This window comes from Panthera uncia, assembly GCF_023721935.1.
Source record: "Panthera uncia isolate 11264 chromosome C1 unlocalized genomic scaffold, Puncia_PCG_1.0 HiC_scaffold_4, whole genome shotgun sequence".
Lineage (NCBI taxonomy): Eukaryota > Metazoa > Chordata > Mammalia > Carnivora > Felidae > Panthera > Panthera uncia.
The window spans coordinates 68,235,248-68,260,152 of record NW_026057585.1 but is presented as its reverse complement, the minus strand read 5'-3'; the positions used below and the strand labels follow the sequence as shown (position 1 = coordinate 68,260,152).

Genomic DNA, 24,905 nt, shown 5'->3' with positions numbered 1-24,905 from the left:
GGGTCCATTTTCACTCATTCATTACTGCAACAAGTGAGACCTATTCCATACCAGTGGTGAGTGATCTTGTGGTATTTACATTTTAGTGCAAGCAGACAGACAATTTTATATAAGAAAAACACTAGTGCGGTGGCTGGGTGGCTAAGTTGGTTAAGCGTCCAACTTCGGTTCAGGTCACGGTCTCACGGTTGAGTTGGAGCCCTGCATTGGGCTCTGTGCCAACAGCTTGGGCCTGGAGCCTGCTTTGGATTCTGTCTCCCTCTCTCTGCCCCTTCCCCACATGTGCTCTTTCAATGTCTCTCAAAAATAAATGAACATTAAAAAAAAATTTTTTTTAAAGAAAAAAAAAAAACAAACAACACTAGTTAGTGTCACTAGTGAGGTGCATTAGAAGAAAATTTAAAATAAGTTGACTTGATGAGTGACCAGGTTGCTACTTTAGATTAGATGGTAGCAAATAGATTAGATTAGCTGAGGCTTCGATGAGGGATGAAAATTGAACTGAGATCTTAATAATAAGGAATTAGTCAAAGATTGAATGAAGTACATTGCAGGGCGGAGGGAATTGCTAGGACAAATGCCCCTGTGCAGGGAAGAGCTTGGCATATCTAAAGAACAGAAAGAAGGCTCAGTGGAAGGAACTGTAATGTGAGTGAGAAAGGGGGAGGAGGAAGGAGAAACAGGGAGAGACTGAGGGAGGAAGGGAGAGACTGAGGGAGGAAGGGAAGGAGGGAGGTGGAGGGGTAGAGGTAGGTAGGTAACATTAAAGAAATAATTAAGTACTAGATGGGATACTGAATAAAGTTCAGTGAAAAGAATATTTGTGTAGCCTGAAAGGGACAGGCTTCACTGAAGGAGGGCTCAAATTAGACTCTGATGGGAGAAGGATTTTATATATAAAAATAAAGCAGCTATTCTTCCTAGGTTAAATAGGTGAGTGTGGCATTAGGAAATAGGGAGCAACAGCATGAACGGGTCCAGGAATACCTTTTCTTCATGGCATTTCTCAAAGTGACAATAATTTATTTATTTGTGTGATTACTTAAGGATTCTCTCTCCCACTAGACTGTAAGCTCCATGACATCAAGGACCATGAGTATTTTCACATTTTCCATAATATGCCTGGCACATAGACAAGGATTGGTTAAGTATTTACTGAAAGCAATGTATGTATGGCTGAGAAAGAACACTCTGTGTCTAGGATGGACGCTGAGAAGACTAGTCCAAGCAGAGTAGAGGGTAGAGGCCAGGAAGGAGGAGATAAGCCTAAATAAGTAGTCGACTCATTTTTCTCCCCAGTAAAATGCCTAAAACAATAAAAACTGTTTAACAACAATCATCTCATAGGGACATCTGAATGTTTTAAAATAGGTCTACAAAGTGTCTGACAGTCTTCCCTTCAAGAAGTGGGACATCATCCTTTTCCCTTGAGTGTGGCCTGTCCCTAGTGACTTCCTTTCAGCCTACACTAGACAGTGGAAGTGACAACAACTTTGGACACTAGGTCTTTAAAAGCACCAGGGTTTCCTCTTTGGATCACTCGCTCAGCTGCTCTGCTGTGAGAACACTCAAGCAGCCCTGTGGAGAAGCCCACATTGAGAGCAACTGAGACCTGCTGCCAACAGCCATGCGAGTGAAGATCCTCTAGTCCCAGGGAAGCCTTCACATGATGCAGCCTTGGCCTACATCTTAAATGCAACTTTACAGAGATCCCAGCCAGAACCACTCAACTAATATGCTCCCAAATTCCTTACCCCCAGACACTGTGAGATCACAAATGTTTGCTGTTTTAAGTCATTAAGTTTTGAGATAAAAGTAACACAGTGAAAGATGACTAATACAGGCCACGAGGATTAAATGAGATATATAACTAAAGTTCGTAGCATAGTTCTTAGTACAAACAAAATACCAGATAAGTGTTAGCTCTTTAATAGTGAAACTTAATAAGCACTTAAACATGTAATTCTCCATAAATGTTCCAAAATATTCAGAATACTCTTCAACGTTCCAACTCTATGTACTTGAAATCAATGTGGTTGAGAAACCTCAGCCCACTATAGAGATATTCTCTATAGTGAGAGATATTCTCAGCAAACTATAACCTCTTAAGAGTAGCAATTACATCACAGAGGTTGCTTTAATCCACGCCTTTAAAAAGATATGAATAATACTGGGGTTTGAAAAGGACATAAGGAAAAAGGCATTCTTAATGGGAATGTAAACTGGAGAAGACCTGTAAGAACGTTATCTAGGAGTATCTGTCAAAATTTGAGTGCTTATATCCTTTAATTTAGCAATTTCATTTCTAGAAATCTATCTACACATAACTTGCTCATGTACACAAAGATGTACGCACGAGAATATTTACTCCTTCCTTATTTGTAATAGCAAGACACTAGAAACCATTTTATCTATTGCTAAGGATAAAGAGATGTATTCAGGGAACAAAACAAGTTGTACAATATATACTGAATGACTCCATCCATTTGGTCTCATACACACACGCTAACCCATAAGCTAATTCATATTAAAAGCTATTATGATTTTGTTAGAAAGGGGACTAGAAGAATGCAGTTCAGACCAATGGCAGTGGACACCCATGGGGACCAGAAATGTGTATGTGATGGGGGAACATACAGAGATGAGGGTTGAAAGGGAATTTTCATAAGAGTTCCTTAAGTGTTTTATTGTTTAAACCTTACATAAGAATACACTCACATACTACTCATAAAATTTTAAACACAAAAGATGGGAATGAAATACACATAGGAAAAAGACATCACAACTCTGGAAGGGTTTAACAGATTTCCTTGGCTGGCCCTGTCTTCCATGCCCTTCACTGGGCCTTCCAAGACTATCTGAACATGCTTAGCTCAAACATAAAAGCTAGGAAGGAGGCCATCCTCCAGGTAGGTATGTTTTACTCAGTACTCCAAAGTATGTACACAATCAACTCAGTAACAATCGGATGGTGAGAATATGGTTATTCTAAATGCCCCATCAATTTTGCAGTTACCTTTTGGCCACCTAAGGGAACAAATTCCTTCCACTGACAATAGGCCAGGTCCTAAAAGACACAAGCTGTGTTCTGGGTGGAGTGATCCAGGTAGACACTATTCTCCCGGGTACTGCAATATCCTGAGGCTATGGTAGAGTCTGATGCTAATCAGAAGTATCTCAAGAATGGCAACTGCCTCCCATTTAAATGGCCAGTGTAGGATGGAGGCAGGGGTGGGGGACATCTGGAATAAAAAACCCCAAAAACAAAAAAACCCCACAAATGGCCAGTGTGGTTGGGGGCAGCCACCACTTCACCCAAAACCAGAGGAGCAGGTGAAAGCCAGGCCTAGGGTATCAGCTGCCTCCCTGAAAGAGGATGCACTGACCATTAACTCTCTAATTACCAAACATCACTTAGGACCTCTTATTTATAAGTCCTGAGCCCCACACTGGTCACTAGGACTCAACTACATCCCCATAACTGCAAAGCTGGACTCCATCTGTCAGCACTCCTCTCTCAAGAGTAGAGTAATGTTAGTATCTGTGGAAAATTACAGCAAAGCTACATGTGGAACTAGAGTGGACAGACAAGGGGCACTCTCCTTTTACTATCTCTGGGACTCCTCTGGTCTCTAATAGACATTCTAGAATGTCAGATAGGATTCAAGTATGACAGAATTTATCTCTAAAAGTCACACGCTGTAGTTCAAAGAGTCTAAAAAGTTGAATTAAGAAAAAATTCCACATTCCAGCCAAAAGATTATTCATGACTTTTATGCATATTACATGACTTTTCATTAGCAGAATTAAAAATAACTACTGTAGACCATTTGCTTATCAGACCATCTCCTACTATAAAGTCTGAAATGCTGCTTTTTTTGCTCTGGGGCTAAAATTAAGGATTCTTTAAACAGTAAGTAAAAAAGTTACTAAAACAGATAATCATCAGTGTTGAATGAGGAGTCTTAGTAGAAACCTGACATCACAACCTTTCAACTTGATCTACTGAGCACTTACTGCATCCTATAGAGGATATAAAGATGTAAGGCAGAATGGAAAACTGGAAAGAAAACGGGCTCCCATGCCTTGAATATTTTAATGTTAGCAATGCTACGCATCTATGTAACCTTGAGCAAACTACTTAACCTCTTTGGGCCTCCGTTTTCATATCTGTAAAATGGAGATACTACCTCCTACTTCAAAGGGCTATAGAACCAAAAAAGGAGATCACGTTATGTTGTGCATTTAACAGTGGACTACACAAAGAAAACATTTCATGAATGGCAGTTGTCGTCTTAACTGCCATCATCATCATCGCCATCATCATGCTTAAAGTTCGCACTACAGTATATGACCTTGTAGTGTAATTAGATGCATATACAAATAACTATAACATAAGGTTATTGGGACTGAGTGCCAAAAGGGATACAGAGCATACTATAAAAAGGCACTCAAGGTCCTCTGGCTCTTGCTGACATATCCTTACTTCTGGCCTCTTTCTGCCAAACTATAGCTATAATGAACTACTAAAATTCTCTAAACACACCGTGGTTTTCATTTGTCTATTCTTTTAGACATAGAGTATATTCTCATTATTCGTAATAGTTACGTTCTAGAAAGTTGCAGCAAAAACTGAATTAGTGGCTACTGAACCATTGCTCCTAAGGGAAGCAGAGGGTTAGGTTCCTGAGAGCTCTCTGGTCACATTTTTGGCTACTGGTCAATATTATACGTAACCCTTGTTTTACGTGTGTTTCTGTTTAAAGACATCTTATTAAACGTATATTGCCGAACTCATGCCTGAAACTTATCTAACACACGTATTTTCTCTGTAAGGCATATCACAGCCTTTCTGCACTTAGGAATATTAGCTAGTACTTCAGCACTATGCTAGGGGGACATTTCAAACAGTGAAATCACCAAAAACTCCACAGAAGTGTGAAAACATGCCACTAACTATAGTTCGAAAAGGAAATCTGTTTACAGTATGAGAGCTGAAACAACAGAGTGTCACTTTGTTTGACATCACCTGGAAACGTTTGTGTTGGGTGACTCAAATATTTTGCCACCATCAGTGAATGACTGATGTATGCCCATCAGTGAATGACTATGAAAGCACCACAAGTAAGGATTTGGGGGTTAAAAACAAATTTTAGCAAGTAGGTGAATTCACAAATATGGTATCTCCAAATAAGGATAAACTTTAGTAATGTTTTACCTATGACACTCTTCTTTCTGCAAACTTCACCTGGCCAACTCCTATGTGCCCTTCAGGACTCAGCTCAAGATATGTGAGAAGCCTCGTCTGGCCCCAGCATGCTCGTTAATACATACTTAAAAATACCCTCACAGCACTCATGTGGACCTGTTTCTTATTGCTCAAGAGGCTGTATAACAATTGTTCACATTCTTATCTCCTCCATTTGACTGTAAGAGCCTTGAGGCAGAAGTTACATCATTTTTGGTTTTGAATCCAAGGCCTAATTCTAAAAGAGCAGCTCATTAAACATTTGTTGAATTACCGGCCTTCAAAGAAGGGGGAGGAGACTCCCTATAATGGTTGAGAATGGCTATGGGTATGAAATTAGAGATTTCTCATGAATAAAACAGAAAAGTAAATGAGATTTTAACTATTAGTTTAAAGGTTTGCAATGCAAAATTTGATTTTAACTTATTTCAAATTAATGGCTTTCTTTTTTCAACTCACACTGTGATAAGAACAGTTCTTGTTAAGTGGTATAATCCATTTTCTTATTGTTTAAGCCACTCTGAGTTGTTCTTTAAAAAATAATTTGCCAATAAAAGCATCTTAACTGACAGTTACCCTTAGATATGGAAACATGGTTAAATACTAATTTTATTTTTAGACCTATTTTGATTTAGGACAAATGCCTTTTACTTGAGTACACCATCAGATATGTGTATCATTAATTTCAGAACATCACTCAGAGAGTGAAGGGCTCCCCTTGGACCAACACAAAGCTCACTTCACTACCACGCATCCTCCTATGCCCTTGCCAGAAGAGAATTCCTCTGCATCAGGCTGGTCTCATCAGTCCCCTCATCTCTGAAGATCTATGGAGACTAAAATGGAAAGGGCTTCAGTTCAATCTCTCCCAGTTTTGTACATAAAACCCCAGGATTGAAGTAAACTTTTCTGTATGCCTGCCTTCCCAGGTAATTCTTGCGTTAAAAATAACAGCCAGGCCAAGAACAAAATGATTCTTTTGTTGCTAGATTCCTGGTTAAAGAGAGTTCAGAGGCCAAAATATGTATCAAACATTTGAAAATCTGTGTGACCTCTCACACCAAGTACCAATTTCCTCTTTGACTCTTCCCACAATGCCGATTTACGTGAAGGAGATGGGAAAGAGCTGACACCGACTCTTCATCTTGAAAGATTTCATTCTTGCCTCTTCATGACTAACTATATCAATGGAATCCATGGCTTGCCCCAGTGAGGGATGCTAATTAATTATTTCTCAGTGCTTTGCTGTGGTCTATTTTCACCTGATATAATCTCTGGTCAAACTGCTAATTTGCTCTGTCAATATAAGCAAGGCTACAATTTATCCTATTCTTTTTACAAAAAGGGAGTGAATACTTGCTTTTCCTTTATGACTGAGAATCCAAAGATAAATGATAACGAGTAAATACTAGGTGCTACAACCCATCAATTATTTCATGAGTGATTTAAGAAAGTGAAATAGAACTGAATAGAAACCAGTAAACATAAAGCATATTAAGGGTAAGTTACTGTTTTCAGAAACTTTTATTTAGGTTACCCATAAATGTATGGAGATAAATGTTTACTGGGTAATGACATAAAACATTTATTTTTATGGGTTCAAGGCCAAAGTCTGAAAACCACTGACACAGGCCACTGATCCCTGTCTCAAGAGCTGAACTGCCCCTCTCACACTGCTGCTGAAAGATGAGGGTAGCTTTGGAAATGTGTGTAAGCACTTTATTCTAGCACAGAGCTCCCTGCCAGTGGCTGATTCTGAACATTGTGACTCCATTCTGAAGAAGAGAATATCTTCTTAGCTCCAATGAAGATGGTATATTTATTTTTAAACACTTTGCAGGTATACCATTCATTTGGTACTTGAGTTGTCTTGCCAATGCATAGCTTTTGTAACTAAACTGCAAAAACTGGGGACAGAGGGTGAGTACCTAGTGGCAACTATAGTACCTTATACATAGGAGATTCTCGACCAACATCCTTTGCATTAGCCCTTTTCCTGTGGCAGAACCCCTCTTCTGGAATCAATGCCTACTGAGAACTGGCCAATTTAGGGGCTTTTCCTCTAGGCTTGCTACCAACTCTGCTACCTCTTCCTATGCTACTCTAGAATAACTATTATTAGCTATTGATGGTTTACAGATTTTTTTTTTCTTACAACAGTGTATAGCACTAAACTCAAGGCTGCAACTGTAAGTCTGTGAACTCTAATTAAACAAAATAAGCTCTCATTATCTAATACAAATCGACTACCCATTTTTCTTAGAGGTCAGAATGACACTCTTTCTTTATCTGACACCTACAATGCTCCTTAGGAAACGTTGACTCAAGAACTTCTAACTCCCTCCAAACTACTCTATTTGGTAAAACTGTTGCTTTATAGAAAAGGCTAACATCTTAAATATTTGGCAAATGCAAAACTATTACCCATTCTGCCTGACTGTAATGTGTTCGGATCATAGCATGCAAGACATCATTTCAAAAAGTAAGACAACTGGAAGTGAGTGCTCTATACCTACAAATTCATACTAAACAAACTAAATATTCACAGACTACACAGACATAAAATCACACATTTGCTACCTGCTTATTCATTTCTGTGATGTTTATCCAGACTCTGTTCAATCCCAGCTCCCCAGATTCAATCTTCTCGAGTTGTTTTTGTTTGCTGAGCAGTTCTTCGTTAAGTTTGGGAATTTCTTGGAATGAGCTTTTCTGATTAGATTCCACTAAAAGCAAAAACAAGAATAATCATAAATAGCCAAAGTTCCTCATGACTCCAAGATGAAAAAATGATCATACGTTAGGAAAGAAGACAGATTAGTAAAAGTTAATCCTGATAGGATGACTGAATTTGTATCTGATCAGCTATACTGTTCTTTTATTTATGCAAACATATATCTTTAATACTAAAGCTCCATTTTAACTGGGGCTATTTCACTACAGGCAACTTTTAAAAGTCAGATGGCTAAAAATGTATCAGCATTTTTAGTATCAGCAAAAAGAGTTGGACTTGGATCTTAACTGTGTAACTTACTGTGATCTTGAGTAAATTACTCAAATTCTTTGAGCTCAGTTTCCTCATCAGGGATAAAATATACTTTATAGGACTTTTATTTTTATTTATTTTTAGTTTTTTTAAATGTTTGTTTATTCTTTGAGAGAGACAGCATGAGTAGGGGAGGGGCAGAGAGAGGGAGACACAGAATCTGAAGCCGGCTCCAGGCTCTGAGCTGTCAGCACAGAGCTCGATGCGGGGCTCGAACTCACAGAGTGTGAGATCATGACCTGAGCCCAAGTCGGACACTTAACCAACCGAGCCACCCAGGCGCCCCCAGGATTTTTGGAATTAAGTGAAGGAATGGCTGTAAAGTAAGTACTAAACAGGGCTGGTCAGGCATACAATAAGTGATAAATAAATATTAAGTATTAACCAGAGCAATTAAGGAGCTTTGTGATTGGTCAGTGAAGATTTATAAACCTTACTCCATTAATGCTCAAGGTGACATCAAAAGTTGTATCTCGAAGTGCTTAGATCTACTTTTTTTATATCTCAAACTGGTCAAATGCAAGATAGGTTCTTAATCACCTTTCAAGTGCTGTTACGAGGATTACAATTCTAAATCTTTTTTCATAAACAGCAAAGTGTTTCCTCAAATCTTAAATCAACCCAAAAGCTCAAAGTGAAATAGAAGATAAAGGAGCAGGTTAGATGAAGCACAGGGTGATATTTGAACTTTCCTTTGGGAAACTGTAACTTCTGACTGGTTTAGAGATTTGCCAGCCTGAATGCAGAGGCCTGAAAGAGTCCTTCCTCTTCTGCCTGATAAGCTATTGTACATTTCCTTTAAAACCAAAAAAACAAAACAAACAAAACAAAAAAACCCCTGGCATACAGGACAGATATATAACAATTTACTAAACAATTTACTAAAATTTAAGCACCATGACTTTTTTTGGTTCCTCCCTGTGAAGCCAGCTTTGGAATATACCTGACACATCTTAGGCACTCAGTAAGTATCACTGATCAAATAAATCTGGTCTGTGCTTACCTCCCAACCACATTTCTCATCACTTTACATAACTCTTCAAACTATCTCCCAGCCAAATGGATTTCCCAGACATGAACCTCTTTAAGCCTCAGTGACCCTGCGCACACTATTCTTTCTTCCTAAATGCCCTTGGCTTCCTCCTTCTCCATTTGTTACTTTAGCCTAGTTAATTCCTTTCAAGATTCAGCACAAATAGCTGGGCTCCCGGCTTGGACCACCACCACTTTACCATTCCAAACTCTGCAATGCACTTAACACACTGTGCTCATTACATACATTTAACACATCTGTCCTCCTCTATCAGACCAAGAGAGAGCTGCTTAAGGACAGGGACCAGGTTTTATTTGTGATGTATTTCCAGCACACAGCACAGTGCCAGGTACACAGAAGCACCCAAATGCTTGTCCAGGGAAATAACTGTAGGGTGTAAAATGGAACTAATGTTATCCTATTAAGTAAAACAAAGAAAATGCAATCAAACAAACTCAACAACAAAAAATCCCCAACAAAACTGGGGATGGGGTGGTGGTGGTATCCCTACTGCAAACAAGCCCACTACCTCAAAATTCAGATTTAAAAAATTAGATATTTTTATTAATTTTTCAAAAATATGTGTGAAATGGTTTCTTTACAAATGAAAGATTTCCCTTAGTGCTTTTATTTTTTTCCTCCCTCAGGGCTTTTAATGTAATATTTGACTCACACAGTTTGCAGGAAAATATCCATCCAACAGTAAGAACATTTTACCAATCTAAATTAATACAGCACTTAGCATTTCACTGAATTTCTTTTACGTTTTCAGTGAGGTTGTAAAGTAAAACTTATCCCACATATGCCTGTCATTCTCAGGTGGTCAAATGTCCCAAGTGGGGGGTGGGAGGGGAGCCGGAATCTTTCCTATAGTTTATATGAAAGAAGTAGAAGGCAGAAGTGGAAGAAGAAATAAGACAAATACGTAAGTAACTTGGGTTACAGTTATCAACTAACAAACAAATAAAGCTGATAAGCCCTGAAAACACCCTGGATACTTAAGATGGTATGAGCCAAGAGATGATCATTTTCATTATCTGATTTGGGGCTTTTTAGGAGAGACCAGCTCAGTCAAGGTATTTTGACTACATAAATGGGAGGAAGGGTAGCAAACAACTTACAATTACTAATTTATGTTCTTTCAACATGGAAAGCAACTCATTTAAAATTTGGTATATTAATACTCAAAGGACTTTACATAGCTCTTTTTCTGATCTCTAAGATAATGAAATAGAGATTTCTGCATACACTCTGGTCAGAATACATACAATATCGACAGCAATATTTTATATTTAACACTTTAGTTTGCAATAAACTTTTGTGTAATCATTCAAACTCGTTATGGAGTCTCTACCATGTACCCAGTCCTGCACGCAGCACTAGTGCATACAGAAGACCCTGAAGCTTTCAGCCTACGGGGGAGCAAGGTGTTGTCACAGAGTCACTATGCAATGTGACAGATGTTATGACACAGAGATGCCCAAAGTGCTTTGGTAGCATAAATAGGTCTTTGTGTTCTATGGATGAGAAAATCATGGCTCAGAAAGAATAAGTGACTTATCTAAGTTTTACAGCTAGCAATGAGCAACCCAGGATTCATCAGTCAAATCTGCTCTTAGGGCCAGTACTCTCTCTAGAATACTCCAGCTGTCAGACACTTACCTCCTAAAGCCTTCATCACCACAAGAACACTTTTAAGTTCTGTACTAAATGACCAAACTGCTACTCTGCCTGTGTGACTGAAGAGATGGCCTAATTTATTAATATTTTCCTTCTTTTCCAAATTCTTTTTCTCTACTCTAGTGTTTCATTGTTGAATGACAGGGAGGGATGGTTGAGAACGGAACCTTCCTTAGAATAACTGTGGAGGTCTTCTGAAGTACCTGGGTCTGGAAAGAATACTGAGCTGAGTTTCAAGGCCAGTTAGTACCTTTAGCTTCAGTATCAAGTTACTCTTGGACCACAAGGAAAAATACCAAGTCTATCGGATTTGCTTTCTATTTCAGATATTTCAGCAATCCCGCCTCCTTTCCTGACAAATGTCTTTGAAAAGTTATTGAAATAAAGAACAAGAGCTCTGAGTTTCCCAAAAAGCTAGTAAAGCCAGACCAGCAGGTGGTCTTAATTAAATCAGTGGTTTCCAGGGTCCTCTTGAAAAACAAGAAATAAATTTCTTGAAATATATTTAAAGTAGAAATGTAATTCAAAGAAAGACTATTTAAGCTTAACATGACTGACCTCATTTACTCAAGATAATGGTTTAAAAAAAAAACACCTCTGAGGCCAGTGGTCCACGATGGTTCAGCCTACTGACTATGCCCCGTGATCTACCCCCTAGAAGTCCTGCTTTAGACATTACAGGGCTGACATTTCTTTTTTTTAATTTTTAATTTTTTTAAATGTTATTTATTATTGAGAAAGAGAGAGAGACAGAGCATGAGCATGGGAGGGGCAGAGAGAGAGGGAGACACAGAATCCGAAGGAGGCTCCAGGCTCTGGGCTGTCAGCATAGAGCCCAACACAGGGCTTGAACCCATGAATCATGAGATCATGACCTAAGCCGAAGTCGGACACTTAACCGACTGAGCCACCCAGACACCCCTACAGAGCTGGCATTTCTATTGCAGAAAACCAAAGACAACAAAGCAGCTGGACTGACAATTCCAAATCTGCTTCACTCAGCTGGCTGACAAATGTAGTCAGGGTCCCAGGGGACTGTTGCTCAATGGTAGAAAGCAGGTCTCATAGTTCAGGGTACAATTCCTGGCATCTCCTGAATGTAGTATTTCCAGGGATTGATATTAACAAGTGTTCAACAAATATTTGCTGACTGATTGATTGCCAGGTCAATTATGTGTATACACTTCAAATATACATTTCTAAAAAAAGAAATTCCCTGAAAAGCTCAGCTAAGGTATAAATTACATGGGTGTCCTGTAAACAAAAGCACAGAGCAGTCAGAGAAAGGAATCCCTGGAGGGTAGAAGTGAGCAATGTTTTGAAACGTATAAATAAATGATTGCTATACGTGATCAAAACAAACTATAGCACAAACCTACATGGCCCAATTAATTATATAGAGATGAGGGCACAGGCAGGTGTCTTTAGTGGTTATATATAGTTAAACATTGTTTCTGAGAACCTCATTTCCAAGTTATGATTACTGGCTTACAAAGACAACACTGGCCTTAAAAACACTTTGTAATACTGGTATGGACAGCCATTAAGGAAGGAAATTAATTAGAATACAAATCTCATTTTTTCTTATACTGTACTCTGATTCCACCAGTTGATTAAACATATAGGTCAAGATGATTCTGGCAGAGAACTGTGGTTTACCCAGTTCCATTCCCTGAATCAGAAGAAAAGCAAAATTAGTATTTCAACATTTTTTTCAAGCAACATCACTAAGAACTTTACTATCACAGTAACTAAGGATTAGCTGCCTCTAGGTCAGGTTCAGAACTTGAATAACTGCAGGCAGCAAACAGAGGGTGGGGTGAGGGAAAGCCTGAAGGTTGTGATCTCCGAAGGACGGAGATGGGAAGAAGGGACACAGCTCTAATTCCAGTTCTGGAGCCAGATTTTGTTAAAACCTTGAGAAAGCCTAGTGGTCAGTTACCCCATGTGCTAATACTGCTAGGGTTAAGGCATTTGGGATTAACTTGAAACTGGTTCTTTAGCTTAGAAAATTAACTCCTGAATCCTAGAACTAAAGATCTCAGTGTTGCTGAAGGAAGATACTTAGGTTAAATCTGGTGGAAGCTACTATGCAAATACACCTTTCAAATAAAGTACCTCGGACATGGCAAAATATAACTTTATAATTTAAAATATATAAAACTCTTGAACTTAAAAAAAGTTTCTTAAACGGTTGTCTCATTCATGAGACAAATATTTATTTGTGACTTGGTACACAGTAGGCACTCAATAAATGCTATTATTATTGCCCATTCCTGTTTCCATATGGTGTTTCTTAAGGAGGAAACTGACAGACATTCCCACATTCTTTCTCAAATGGCCCTGTGAGGAGGAAGGAAATAGCCCAGTGTGGCTACTGCCACTTCATCTTTGGGGAAGTATAAGTGGCAACAGGCTGAGGTTCACCAAGGTTCTAGACTCCTGGACTTTAGCACTTCCTTTCTGCACCTTAAGTGTTGACTGCAATGCCATGATTTCAGATGCTATTTTTCATGATGGTACATAAGCATAACTTTTTGTTTGTGGGTTTCAAAAATACAAACAGCTATTCTCACATTCAAGCTGACAGCTAAGAAAAAGTGTAAGAAGACTGGAAGGAATATATAATTGGGCAAACTCTTAATTCCACTCTGTGGACCTAGACCTGGAAATAAGATAATACTCTGAAAAAGGCGACCACTTACTTGTTCTAAATTTTTCCTTGAGGGCATCCAGATCCTCCTTCAGGGCAACTTGCATCCACACCAACCCAACGCAGGCCACAACACAGGCGGCCAGGATGACAAAAGCACAGAGGGGATAACAGATCTTGCAGCATCGTAAGTAGTCTCCCCTGATCGTAAGAACAGATTCAATCAGGAGTACAAAAATGATTATGAGTACAGCTGTATTAGAAATAGCATGCATGTGTTGCCATATAGTTGTTTACCAGGGAACATTGGGTAACACACGTAAATCTGAACAGCGGGTTGAAGGTGACTAATTAAGACCTTATGAAGAGTTCATCTTTTGGATACAAAGGTTTCAAACTTCACATGACACAGAAAGAGATCCTGTGGGCACGGCAGCCCACAGCCATCATCATGGATTCAGGTCTTTGGAGATACACTCGTGTTAGGAAAGTGTAAAGACCAGATCTCTGCAATTCCATTACAGCACTACAATTTCCCTATTTCTGGCTCTCCAACATATATTCCCTCCAGGGGACCCTATTTCCTATTATTGAAACTTCATAGACTTTTGAGCAAGTTTTAGTGCAAACAGAAGAAATAGGAGCCCGTAGGTTTAAGTGGACACCTGGAACACTCTAGCTTATTGGCTCAGAAGGCAGGAAACATGGAAAAGGGTTAGATTTCACACCAAACTTCAACCAGCACTCAAGGTCTAAAGTAACTCATCAGGGCAACTATTCCAGTAGAACTATTCATCATCTTTCCATATCCCAAATCCGAGACTGCTTTTAACTGCTTAATTTGACAAAGCTCATTAGAAACCAAACTCTTCCTTTAACAAAATAAAAGGACAAAGACACTCTAAACAAACAAAAAAACCTCAAAGGATTTATCTCTTTTAGCACTCCAACCTTTTGCCTAGCTCTAGCTTCCACATCCTCAGCAGAATATTCTTTGAGTGTGCTCTCTTGGGAGGGTCCCAGGGCACCTTCGAGGTTCCCTTTAGCCTTTTTCCATCCTGGGCCCAATTCCCAATGTTCTCAAAGCTCATTTGGATTTGCCTAGTGGCTGCACCATCTCAAAGTGGTTTGGAAAAAAGTTGCCTCATCTTTTTGTCTCCCACTCTCCACATACTCTCAAGTGTCACACTTTGTATGTTCCTCACCATATCCTCCCACCATCAAGGTTCAGACTCATCAAGAGTGTGAAAAATAATCTTCAGCCTTAAAGTTCCTGTCTTTACTACACTTTTTAAAAAAGGTCTACTCCCCAAAGCTTCTTTGCTCCCATGTACCTATTCTTAGCTTTTCTGCCACTCCCAACTTGCTCTCTCTGGGCTCTTGGTACATTCCCCAAGTCCATACTTCCACCCTGGATTCTGAATTCTTTATACACTTACAGACAGATCTCTAACTTCTTCATTCAGAACCTGAGCTCATCTTCTCCCTAACATCTTTTCTTCCTGTTTGCTGTCCAAGGTCTACACCCTTTTTGCTTTGTAAGAACACCCTTCTCCTTCCTTTCAATTTTCCCCTTTGGTAATATAAGGAAATGCCTTTTCCCCACCCCACCCCTCACCACTGCATCACTCACTTGACGAAACGAGAGCGATTTCCAACTAAACCGAATTCTTCTTCCTCCTCAGAGCTGGATTCAGAGTCTGAGTCAGGAGGCTCAGTGCGAAGAAGGCGGTGGCCTGAGCCTTTCTTGGGCTTCTTTCTCCGACTGTCCCCAGCCAAACCAATCAATGCATTGAGCTCTTTGCGCTTCTTCATCTTCTTGTGTGGGGTGAGTGGAGCACCCACTCCTGAGCTGCCAGGTTCGTACCCGACGCCCAATTCTCTCGCTGCCTTGGAGCTGCCTTCCAGGGTGGGAAATCTGGGCCAGAGCCCTGGGTCACTCCCACCCAGGGGTGGGACTGACCAGATCCGCTGGGGGCTAGAGATTGGAGCCCAGAGGAAAGTGGAACTCAGATGGGTGGGGGAAGTCACATAGAGATGGCCAGGGAGCTGGTGATCAAAATGGGTAAGGCTCTGGGCATGGAGTTTCAATTAGATAAGAGAGTGGATAGGGGAGCAACCTCTATCTCCCAATAAGTAGATATTTCTAACTGTGCTCTAGGAACTGGGGAAGGGCACACAGATGGGTGTTTTGGCCTTCCAGGGCAGGACTTCCAACTGAGAGCGAAAAGAAACTTGTTCTTGAATGAGAGGAGAGGGGGAGGTGCAGAGCTAGACAGTGGGAATGCGCTAGTCGCTCTCTAGCTGGAGAGGTGGCAGCAAGAGGGGGCTCGCAGCCCCGACACAGCCTAGGCGCCAAGAAAATGCCCGGGTCGGGGTGATCACGGTCCTTCGGCCTCCGCCCTGAGTTTGAAAGGAGCCCGAGACTGAGGAAGGCCTAGAACCCGGCTCGGAGGGCTAAGCCTGCCAAGCGCCAGTCCTTCACCTGGGAGACCCCAACCCTCCTGTCTGGGCCAGCGGCGTGGCGCGGTGCAGAAGGGCGACGGCGGCTCAGCCCACCTGAAGCGCTCCCGCCCAGAGTTTGAGGTGTTCGGCAAGGGCGACTCTCGGCAACTCACACGCGCCGCTTCCACTCCAGCCGCGACTCCGGCCCCCGCTCCGGTTGCAGCCGCAGCTGCTCCAAACGTGCTGGCGGTGGCGGTGGCGGCGGCGGCGGCGGCCGCGGGCTCCAAACCCGGGCCATCGCTCCAGCCCCAGCTCACTTCCCCTTTGGCACAGCAGCCGGCGCCGCCTGCCAGTAAGCCGCGCTTCCATTGGCCGTCAGCCGGGTGACGTCACACGAGGACGCGAGCAGTGGTGGGAAGCGGGGCGTTAAAGGGGCCCTGGCTTCGGCTAGGGCTGGGTCCCGCCGGCAGTTTGGGGAGGCCCCGCCCCCAGGAGGGCCACCTGGGACCAGCCGGTTCACTTGTCCGGGGCGGAGTTTTCTTTCGCCAGGTGCTGGGGTGAAGGCCGGCAAAATACTCAGCTGCTCGACCTGCTTGTAAAATGCATCAGCCACCTGACCCCCGGTTGTGATCTGGGCTAACACAGTCTAGAGACTCCGCCCCCCTGACTCGGTTGCTGTTTATGAAAAGTTTAGGCGTGTTACAGGTTAGTGACCCGGTTGAACACATTCTTTCATTGTATAAATATTTTCTGAGAGCTTACTACTTGTCAGGAGCAGCTCTAGCGCTGGGGACACAGCGATGAGCTAAATAACCACCTGCTTTTCTGCGTAGGGTTGCCAGATTTAACAAAAACAGCACATCAGGAAAACTTGAATTTCAGATAAACAACGAATGTTTTTCAGTGTATAAGTATATCCCATGCAATGTCTGAGACGTCTTCATACTGGAAAGTCAATCTTTTTTTTAACTCTGAAATTCAAATTTAACTGGATGTCCTGTATTTTATCTGCCAACTCTATTTCTGCAGCTTATATTCTAGTGGGAGGAGAGTAACAACGGGCAAGTATATTAAATGTCAGGAGGTGACAAATGTTATGAGGAAAACTGAAATGTGATAAGGGGATAGGGAGTGGCTCATGATAAGGGAGGGCGCCTTTGGTTAGATACTGGGAGGAAGACAGGTGGGGAGTTGTGCGATGGCCTTGAGGAAGGAGTGACCTGGAAGATCTGGTGTGGCTGAACCTGAAGAACAAAGAGGAGATTGGTAGGAAATGAGGGCAGGCAGCGTCAGGGGCTAGATCTTGTAGGGCTTTATGGACCATGATGAAGACTTTGGGAAACGATTGGTGCTTAAAACTGTGTCAAAATTTCAGAAATAACAGAAGTTAAATCAATGGATCATAGAAGTAGTAATTAGTAAAACTGTATTGTACATACACTACTTAAAGACAGTTTGCAAACTGGGAGCAATCAAACCAAAACTTGGAATTAGGCTTAAGGGTATATCATTATAAAAAAGCTTGTATAGGGGCATCTGGCTCAGTGGGCTAAGCATCCAACTTCGGCTCAGGTCAGGATCTCAGAGTTTGTGAGTTCGACCCCCACATTGGGCTCACTGTTCTCAGGGCAGAGTTCGCTTTGGATCCTGTCTCCCTCTCTCTCTGCCCCTCCCCAGCTCCCTCTCTCACTCTCTCAAAAATAATAAACATTAAAAAAAAAAAAAAGAAGCTTGTATAGTAACAAAGCAGTGACTTCACAGTGATTGGTTATAAATATTAGAATTTTCTTAAATGATAGGGAATTGGCCAGTGGTTACCTCACATTAACCTTGGAAGCGATTTAAGTTTTGCTTATGATTTCCAGGGGCACAAGCAACCCAGGTCAAGTTAGCCTTGCAAACTTAAAGCTAAATTAAGCTTTATTTGTATGATTAAACTGGCTTTGTCTGCTCAGGGAGTTTTCAAGGCTGGTCTCCATTTGTTTTTGATTTTAATAATCCCTCTTCCCCCCATGTTGGTCATTGTCTCAGCACGCTGAAGGTATGACCAACCAATATAGCATTATTCTTGGTTACTACATTGATGTAGTCAGGCCGCAGAATCACACATTCTATGTTCCCAGTAGTTGAGTCATCAGGCAGGAGGGCCATTAGTTACCATCTTCATCATTTATGTGGCTATTGCTGATTTCATTCAGTTGTCTGATCCTGATGGCTACCATTTGGCATATGACTGGCTGCTGACAGGCATTTAAAACCCTCCAGAGTATGCAACATGCTGGAGAGGTTAATGCGATGACTGTAAGGAAAACAATAACCAAGGACTGAGAAATTTTCCAGAGCAGAGATTCCTAGGGGCCAAGATTTAACCAACTAAATAACTCAAATGGGTTATAATCAGATTCATGTTTTACCTAAGTCAATCTATATTTTTTGAATAATGTGCAATTGGGTTTCAATTTTTTATGAGTTATTTATTTACATAGGCATCACATCATGTATTAGCATGATTAGTTAGAACAGGCTGAACTTGAGGAGGTTGTAGGTCAGAAACCAGTGTTGGCTAAATTGGCTTCTATTTGATGTGAGCAATCAGGTAGTTTAATGAGAGGGATTTCTATGGAAACAAAATAAAAACAAAGGTTAATAGTTCAAGCAAATTACAAATACTGCTTCTCAGTTTGAGGTTATGATTCTGTATAATTATCCCCATTTCTGTCAAAGATAACCACAGTAAGACTAGTTTGTTTATAAATTAAGTAGTTTCAATAAACGGGGCCTGATTATTTGCATAAGTACAGCAAGAATAGTGACTGACCATATAGGCTCTTTAAGATCTGCTTTCCTAGAACTTCTCTCAAATTGCACTTTCCAAAGCTTCTTGAGGCTAGGAAGCCAAGCCAATGACTTGTCCAATTGTGTCCTGTTACAAGGAGAACAGATTCTTATTGAACTTATGCAAATACATATATTATCATAAAAACAAGAATATTTAATAGGAGTTTCTGAATACAGGAGGGATCAGGTAGGGAGAAAAAGATAAATGTTTTAACCTTGGTCACAAAGACATTTTACCAAATTGCTATAAGTTACAGATAGCATGAAAGAGAGGAGAAAAAGGGGTTCTTTAAATCTGGAGAACAAAGCATTAAAGAACTAGCAATGTTTTGTTTTTTTTTTTACTAGCAATGTTTTAAATGGAATAAAAATTACAATCATCTCATCAGTTCCTTCAGTGTTAGGCAATTAGTCCCTAACTTTTGCTTCATCTTGAGTTAGCAGCTTTATGAATCAATCAGCTTTCCATTGGAGCTTTAGAAATTCTTACTTTATGTGATGTTCTGATCTTAATGATACCAGAAACCTGAATTTTAGAATACTTGTCAAGGTTTTTTCCATTTATCTCTTTGAAGATGAAGCACTTTTGCAGGAATACTTTTGCAAAAGCATCAAAGTGAAACAATAACAGTCTATAAGTTACAAAAGAGTTTAAAAGATCTGGTAAGAGTTCACATACACATACAAAGACAATGATGAAATTGACAACTAAATTTGGTTCTTTTTGTGACATACATTTAAAAATCATGGCTGATAACGTTATACCAGAACACATCGGATTTTTAGGAATTTCATACAATCTCTGGAACACTTATATTAACATATATAAGTATAAGCTAAAGAAAGTTCAGCATCGCTTCTTATTTGACCATGCTTCCCATGTAATTTAACATCTCAAATGACCAAAGAAATTAACATTTCTCTTACTACTTTATTCAGAATTTCATCTGGGGAAGTTTGTTACAAATGTCAAAAGACAAATTATTATTTGATAAAATACAATCATAGATCACTGTGATACAATATTTAGTTACCCATTAAACCAAAGTGATACAAGATTTAAAAAGCACCTGGGTGGCTCAGTCAGTTGAGTGCCTGACCTCGGCTCAGGTCATGATCTCACAGTTCGTGAGTTTAGGCCCCACATTGAGCTGTGTTCTGATGGCGCAGAACCTGCATGGGATTCTCTGTCTCCCTCTCTCTGCCCCTTCCCCGCTCGTGTTATCTCTCTCTCTCTCTCTCTCTCAAAAAGAAATAAAAAAAAAATTAATAAATAAATGAAAGTTATGTTTACACTATACTGTCATCTACTAAGTGCGCAATAGCATTATGTCTAAACAGTCTATACTTTGATTAAAAATACTTTATTGCAAAAAAAAATGTTAACCATCATCTGAGCTTTCAGTGATTATACTCACCGATCATGGATCACCATAACAAATATAATAATGACAAAGTTTGAAATATTGTGAGGATCACCTAAGTGTGATGCAGAGACACGAAGTAAACAAACGCTGTGGGGAAAATGGCGCTAGTAGACTTGCTTGACCCGCAGTTGCCACAAACCTTCAATTTAAAAAAAAAAAATGCACTTATCTGCGAAGTGCAATAAAACAAAACACAATAAGATGAAGTATGTCTGTATTCATCTGGAGTTCTGGGCAGAGGCTGGGGCCTGAAATATAAATCCGAAAGCTATCAAGTGTAGGTGGTTTTTAAAGCAAAGTGCTTTGAACCACTTGGAAAAAAGTCACTTGAAGTAATTTTTATACCCCCATATTATTGTGGTAATTATTCATCTTTGTCTGGGATACCCCCTCCAAAGCCTAGGCCTGTCTCTTATTTGTCTGTATGTGTCTAGCCCAGAGCTAGGCATCTAATAATAATGAGCCAATAAATATGTAATGTTTACAGAAGGGGGAAGGGTTGAATACAGGTACTAATAGAGTTTTGGAATCAAGAGATATAGGATGAAGTCATGCTTGTAGTACTAGCTCTGTCAACACGGAAGCCATTTAAATTCTCTGAGCTTTCAGTTGGTTGAGCGTTGGGCTCTTGGTTTTGGCTCAGTCACGATCTCATGGTTCATGGCTTCAAGCCCCGCCTTGGGGTCTGTGCTGACAGCACGGAGCCTGCTTGGGATTCTCTGTCTTCCTGTCTCTCTGCTCCTCCTGCACACACACTCTCTCTGTCAAAAATAAATAAATAAACATTAAAAAAATTCTCCGAGCCTTAGTTTTCTCCTCTGCAAAATGGGGATTAACATTTGTTTCACAGGACAGTTAAGATACTACTCTCCTCTCATTTGTCTAGCCCGGATAAGGTGCTTGTGAAAGGGCTTTTGAAGCCCCAATTATGGTGCAGTTATTCTGTTTTTATTATCTCCTTTTTTTTCTAGAACTGCGCTGCTCAGTATGGTAGCCACTAGCTACACATGGCAATTTAAAGTTGACATTTAACTTAATTAAAATTAAATAAAAAGTTTAAGTTAGTTTCTTAGTCTCACTGGCCATTGTGTCCCATAGCCATATGTGGCTAGTGGCTATTGGGCAGCATAGAACATTTCCATCTCTATAGGAAGTTTTATTGGACAACTCTGCACTAGCACCTTCCTGAAGGTCTGGGGACAGGCAGGAAAGGGTCCTGACTTCAGGAGGCATTTCACAAACACGTTCTGGGGTCATGAGAGTCCCCAGGCAAGACAGGTGGCTAGCTTAGGACAGCCCTTCCCATGGCCCTCTTGTGTTGTAGATGTCACATTGTCACCCAGGGAACCAGGGACTGAGAAATCCAGGGGAGTGGTGCTGGGCTGAGGATGCATGACCTAGCTGCAATGACTTCCGGTCAGCCAGACTCTGCCCTCTCTGCAGATGGGGCCCTATCCCAGGACTGGCCAGTGGGCTAGTCATGGGTGGGGAGACTTGAGGAGTGGAGCTGAGAGCTAAGGGGATACTTCTGCTCAGTCTGTCATTTAGCCCCTCTGTCTGTCTGTTTGTCTGTTGATCTGTGGATAACAGCCCTCCTGTGTTGGGTAAACATCCCAAAGGATTCCGAGGACCTTTGAAATTTGCTGGTCAGGTGTCTTCTCTCAGGAGCTCTTGGTGCCTCTCTGGCCTCCTCCTTCATACCTGGGACTGTTAAGACCAGAGGTGAAGCCAACCTTCTCAGAGCAAGTATTCCTGCACTGAGAAGCCTATGGTGTGCTCCCACACCAGACTCACCAATGTTGTGACCCATCTTTTCATTTGGGGATGTTCATATATCTGTGGAACCCTTATAACCCTTCCAAACCTTGTCTGAAATGCAGTGTGAACTTGACTAAATCACTCTGTGGGTCTGATGCTTCAACTTCCCTGTCTGTAAACTGGTAATAAGAATATTCCTTGCCCAGCTTTCTGGGGAGGGAGTGGCATGAAAGTGCTTTATATGCTGTGAAGTGTCACGTAGGACAAGTGATGCCTACTAAATCCTCCTAGCATCTCTGTGGGGAAGGTGGGCAGAGATGACATTCCCATGCTCAAAATCTCAACCTGTATAGGTGGAAAGCCAAATCTTGAGACCCTCTGCTACCTTGGGAAAATTCCACAGAGCACTATCACTTGGGAAAACTGAGGCACAGAGTGGGGGCAAACTTGCCCAACATCATGGTCAGAAATCAGATCCAGGGCTTCTAATTCTTGGGTTGTGGCTCTTTGAGATCTCAGATGAATCCTTTCCTCTGGGATCCAAGTCCATGCCTGAACTCTGCCACTTGGTAGCTGTGTGATCTCAGGGGAATTACTGAGCCTCTGTGAGCCTCTACTTTTGTGAAATGGTGGTAGTAATAGTACCCAAGACCAACTACATAATTTGGGGGGCCCAGTGCAAATGAAAATGCAGGGCTCCTTGTTCAAAAAGCAGGAAAAAAAGCCTTTTTTCTTGCTTCTGTGATTTTGCACTCAACCTGTTTATTATTCACTATTTAAAGTTGCAGTCCTTTGGGCATGGGGATACTCACAGGGGTATGGGGCCCTGCCTCATGACTTGGCAGGCATCCTCAACCCAATTTTCCCTATGCCTGAATCCAAGCCCCTGCCTGGGACAGAGGCCAGGGAGCAGGCAGCCAAGAACCCATTCTGGGGAGGGTGAGGCGGGGAGACAATGAGAGGCAGAGCTATGTGTCAGCTGAGTTTCCAAGTCCCCAGAGTGTGCTCCATTATTTCATTGGACTTCACTTACAAAACACAAATTCAAAGTTAAAATTATTAAGAATTATAAGATGGTAGCCACAGAGCATTAAACCCCAGTTATGGACTGCCCTTCTGAGTGGAGGGCTCTGTGTAACTGCACTACTCACACATCCATGAAGCTGGCCCTGATAATACCCAGCTTACAGGGTAGCTGTGAACACGTAATGTGCCTATCCCATAGGAAATGTCAATAAATGTCTCAATAAATGTCAGCTATTCATTAATGTCATTATTAATTATTAAATGTGATTTACTACAGATTTTAAATTTTGATTAAAAACTTTTTAATGTTTGTTTATTCTTGAGAGAGAGAGAGAGGGAGAACGAGCGGGGGAGGGGCTGGGAGAGACAGAGACACAGAATCTGAAACAGGCTCCAGGCTCTGAGCTGTCAGTACAGACCCCAATATGGGGCTCGAACCCACAAACTGTGAGATCATGACCTGAGCCTAAGTTGGACGCTTAACCAACTGAGCCACTCAGGTGCCCCTAAAATTTGATTTTAATGATGACTTGGTAACACATCGTCATTTACCTAATCGAATGTGCTGCTTCCATCTGCTATAAGAAGCCTCTCTGCCATCATCATATTTCTTGGTGGTTTGCGATGGTCAAAGTGGGGGGAGGGAAGATAAACAAACATTTAGAAATACTTAGATATCAGGCATTTTGGTGTTAATCCTCACCACAATAAGCCAATCCTCACTAGGCAAGCACCTTACCATACTCTAACTGAGAAGGAAATCGATGCTCAGAAAAAGAGGCACTGCACGTCAGGGGCAGATGCTGGGGCCTGAATCTGGATCTGTTTGCCTCTGAAGCCCAACTTGTTCACCCAGGGAGCCCGCAGCCTGAGGCCTTTGTCTGCAGCTCATCTGGGAAGGGACCACCAGTAAGGGTCTGTCCTCTCCTGGGATGGCCTCATCTGCTTCCCCCGACCCTTTTCCCATTCTTTTCCTTGCTTTGCCAGCAGCTGTATCCTGTACCCTGATGAGAGGCCTAAGGACAATGGGAAAGGGAAAGATTGGGTGGTAGGAAAGGGGCCAGGCTCCAAGCTAAACAATTGTTTCTCTCCCAGTGGGTCCCAGGCAGCCGGAAACAGCAACTGGTTCCCAGCATTATCATGGGCAGGGGTGAGAGCTGCCCCCACTGGGATTCTCCTTCTATTCTGGGCCCAGCCTCCTCTCAGTTGCTGCAAGTTTTTGTGCCTCGGCTGTGTCGTAGCCTCAGTTTCCCCATCCGTCAACTGTCTTTAGCCCCCAGCACAGGGCCCTGTACTGGGAGGACCTCAGGGACTATTTGCTGGATTAAATTATGGGGGAAATAGATGAAACTCTAAAGAGTTTCTAGGCATTGTCCTTCTTTTTGGTTACTTTATCCATCCAGCAACCCTGGTCTGAGGGAGCCCTTGCAGGGGGCTGTGTGAAGCTCTGGAATACACCAATAATATCCGTGTTCTGCCCTGCAAGAGTTTCCAGGAAGCAGGAAATGGCCCTGGGGGTAAATACCATGGAGGAGGTTTATACTGGAAGTGGGGGGGAAGCAAGTCTGGAGTGACTGAGCTTATTTTGGGATGAGAACAATAATCCTGAGAAGAAAGAGCATGCACTGTGGCCTCCAGCCCACTTGCCCTCTTCCCCTGGAGCTTGAGCTGGAGAAGGGGCTGCAAGTGACCACAGGAGCCCTGGACTAGCACATCTGGGTGCAGGTCTCACCCTTTCCCCCCACTAGCTG

The 24,905-nt window shown here is 41.6% G+C and overlaps 2 protein-coding genes across 4 annotated transcripts in view; one reads left to right on the top strand and one right to left on the bottom strand.

Annotated features, from left to right (window-relative positions):
- EFCAB14 (EF-hand calcium binding domain 14) overlaps positions 1-16,401 on the bottom strand; it is a 39,917-nt gene extending 23,516 nt beyond the window's left edge. The window contains exons 1-3 of one of the 3 annotated variants that reach the window (XM_049617229.1): positions 15,294-16,401; positions 13,713-13,861; positions 7,829-7,974 (exon numbers count right to left, since the gene is read on the bottom strand). In XM_049617229.1, the coding sequence (XP_049473186.1) occupies positions 7,829-7,974; positions 13,713-13,861; positions 15,294-15,475 (477 nt within the window). In that variant the 5' untranslated portion in view covers positions 15,476-16,401. The remainder of the gene's footprint in view (positions 1-7,828; positions 7,975-13,712; positions 13,862-15,293) is intronic. The other 2 variants (XM_049617228.1, XM_049617230.1) reach the window with 2 other exon arrangements.
- A 26-nt stretch (positions 16,402-16,427) lies between these two features.
- Positions 16,428-24,905, top strand: part of LOC125912638 (cytochrome P450 4B1) — a 64,245-nt gene continuing 55,767 nt past the window's right edge. Inside the window, exon 1 of the mRNA XM_049617231.1 lies at positions 16,428-16,810. Coding sequence (XP_049473188.1) covers positions 16,787-16,810 — 24 coding nt within the window. The 5' untranslated portion in view covers positions 16,428-16,786. The remainder of the gene's footprint in view (positions 16,811-24,905) is intronic.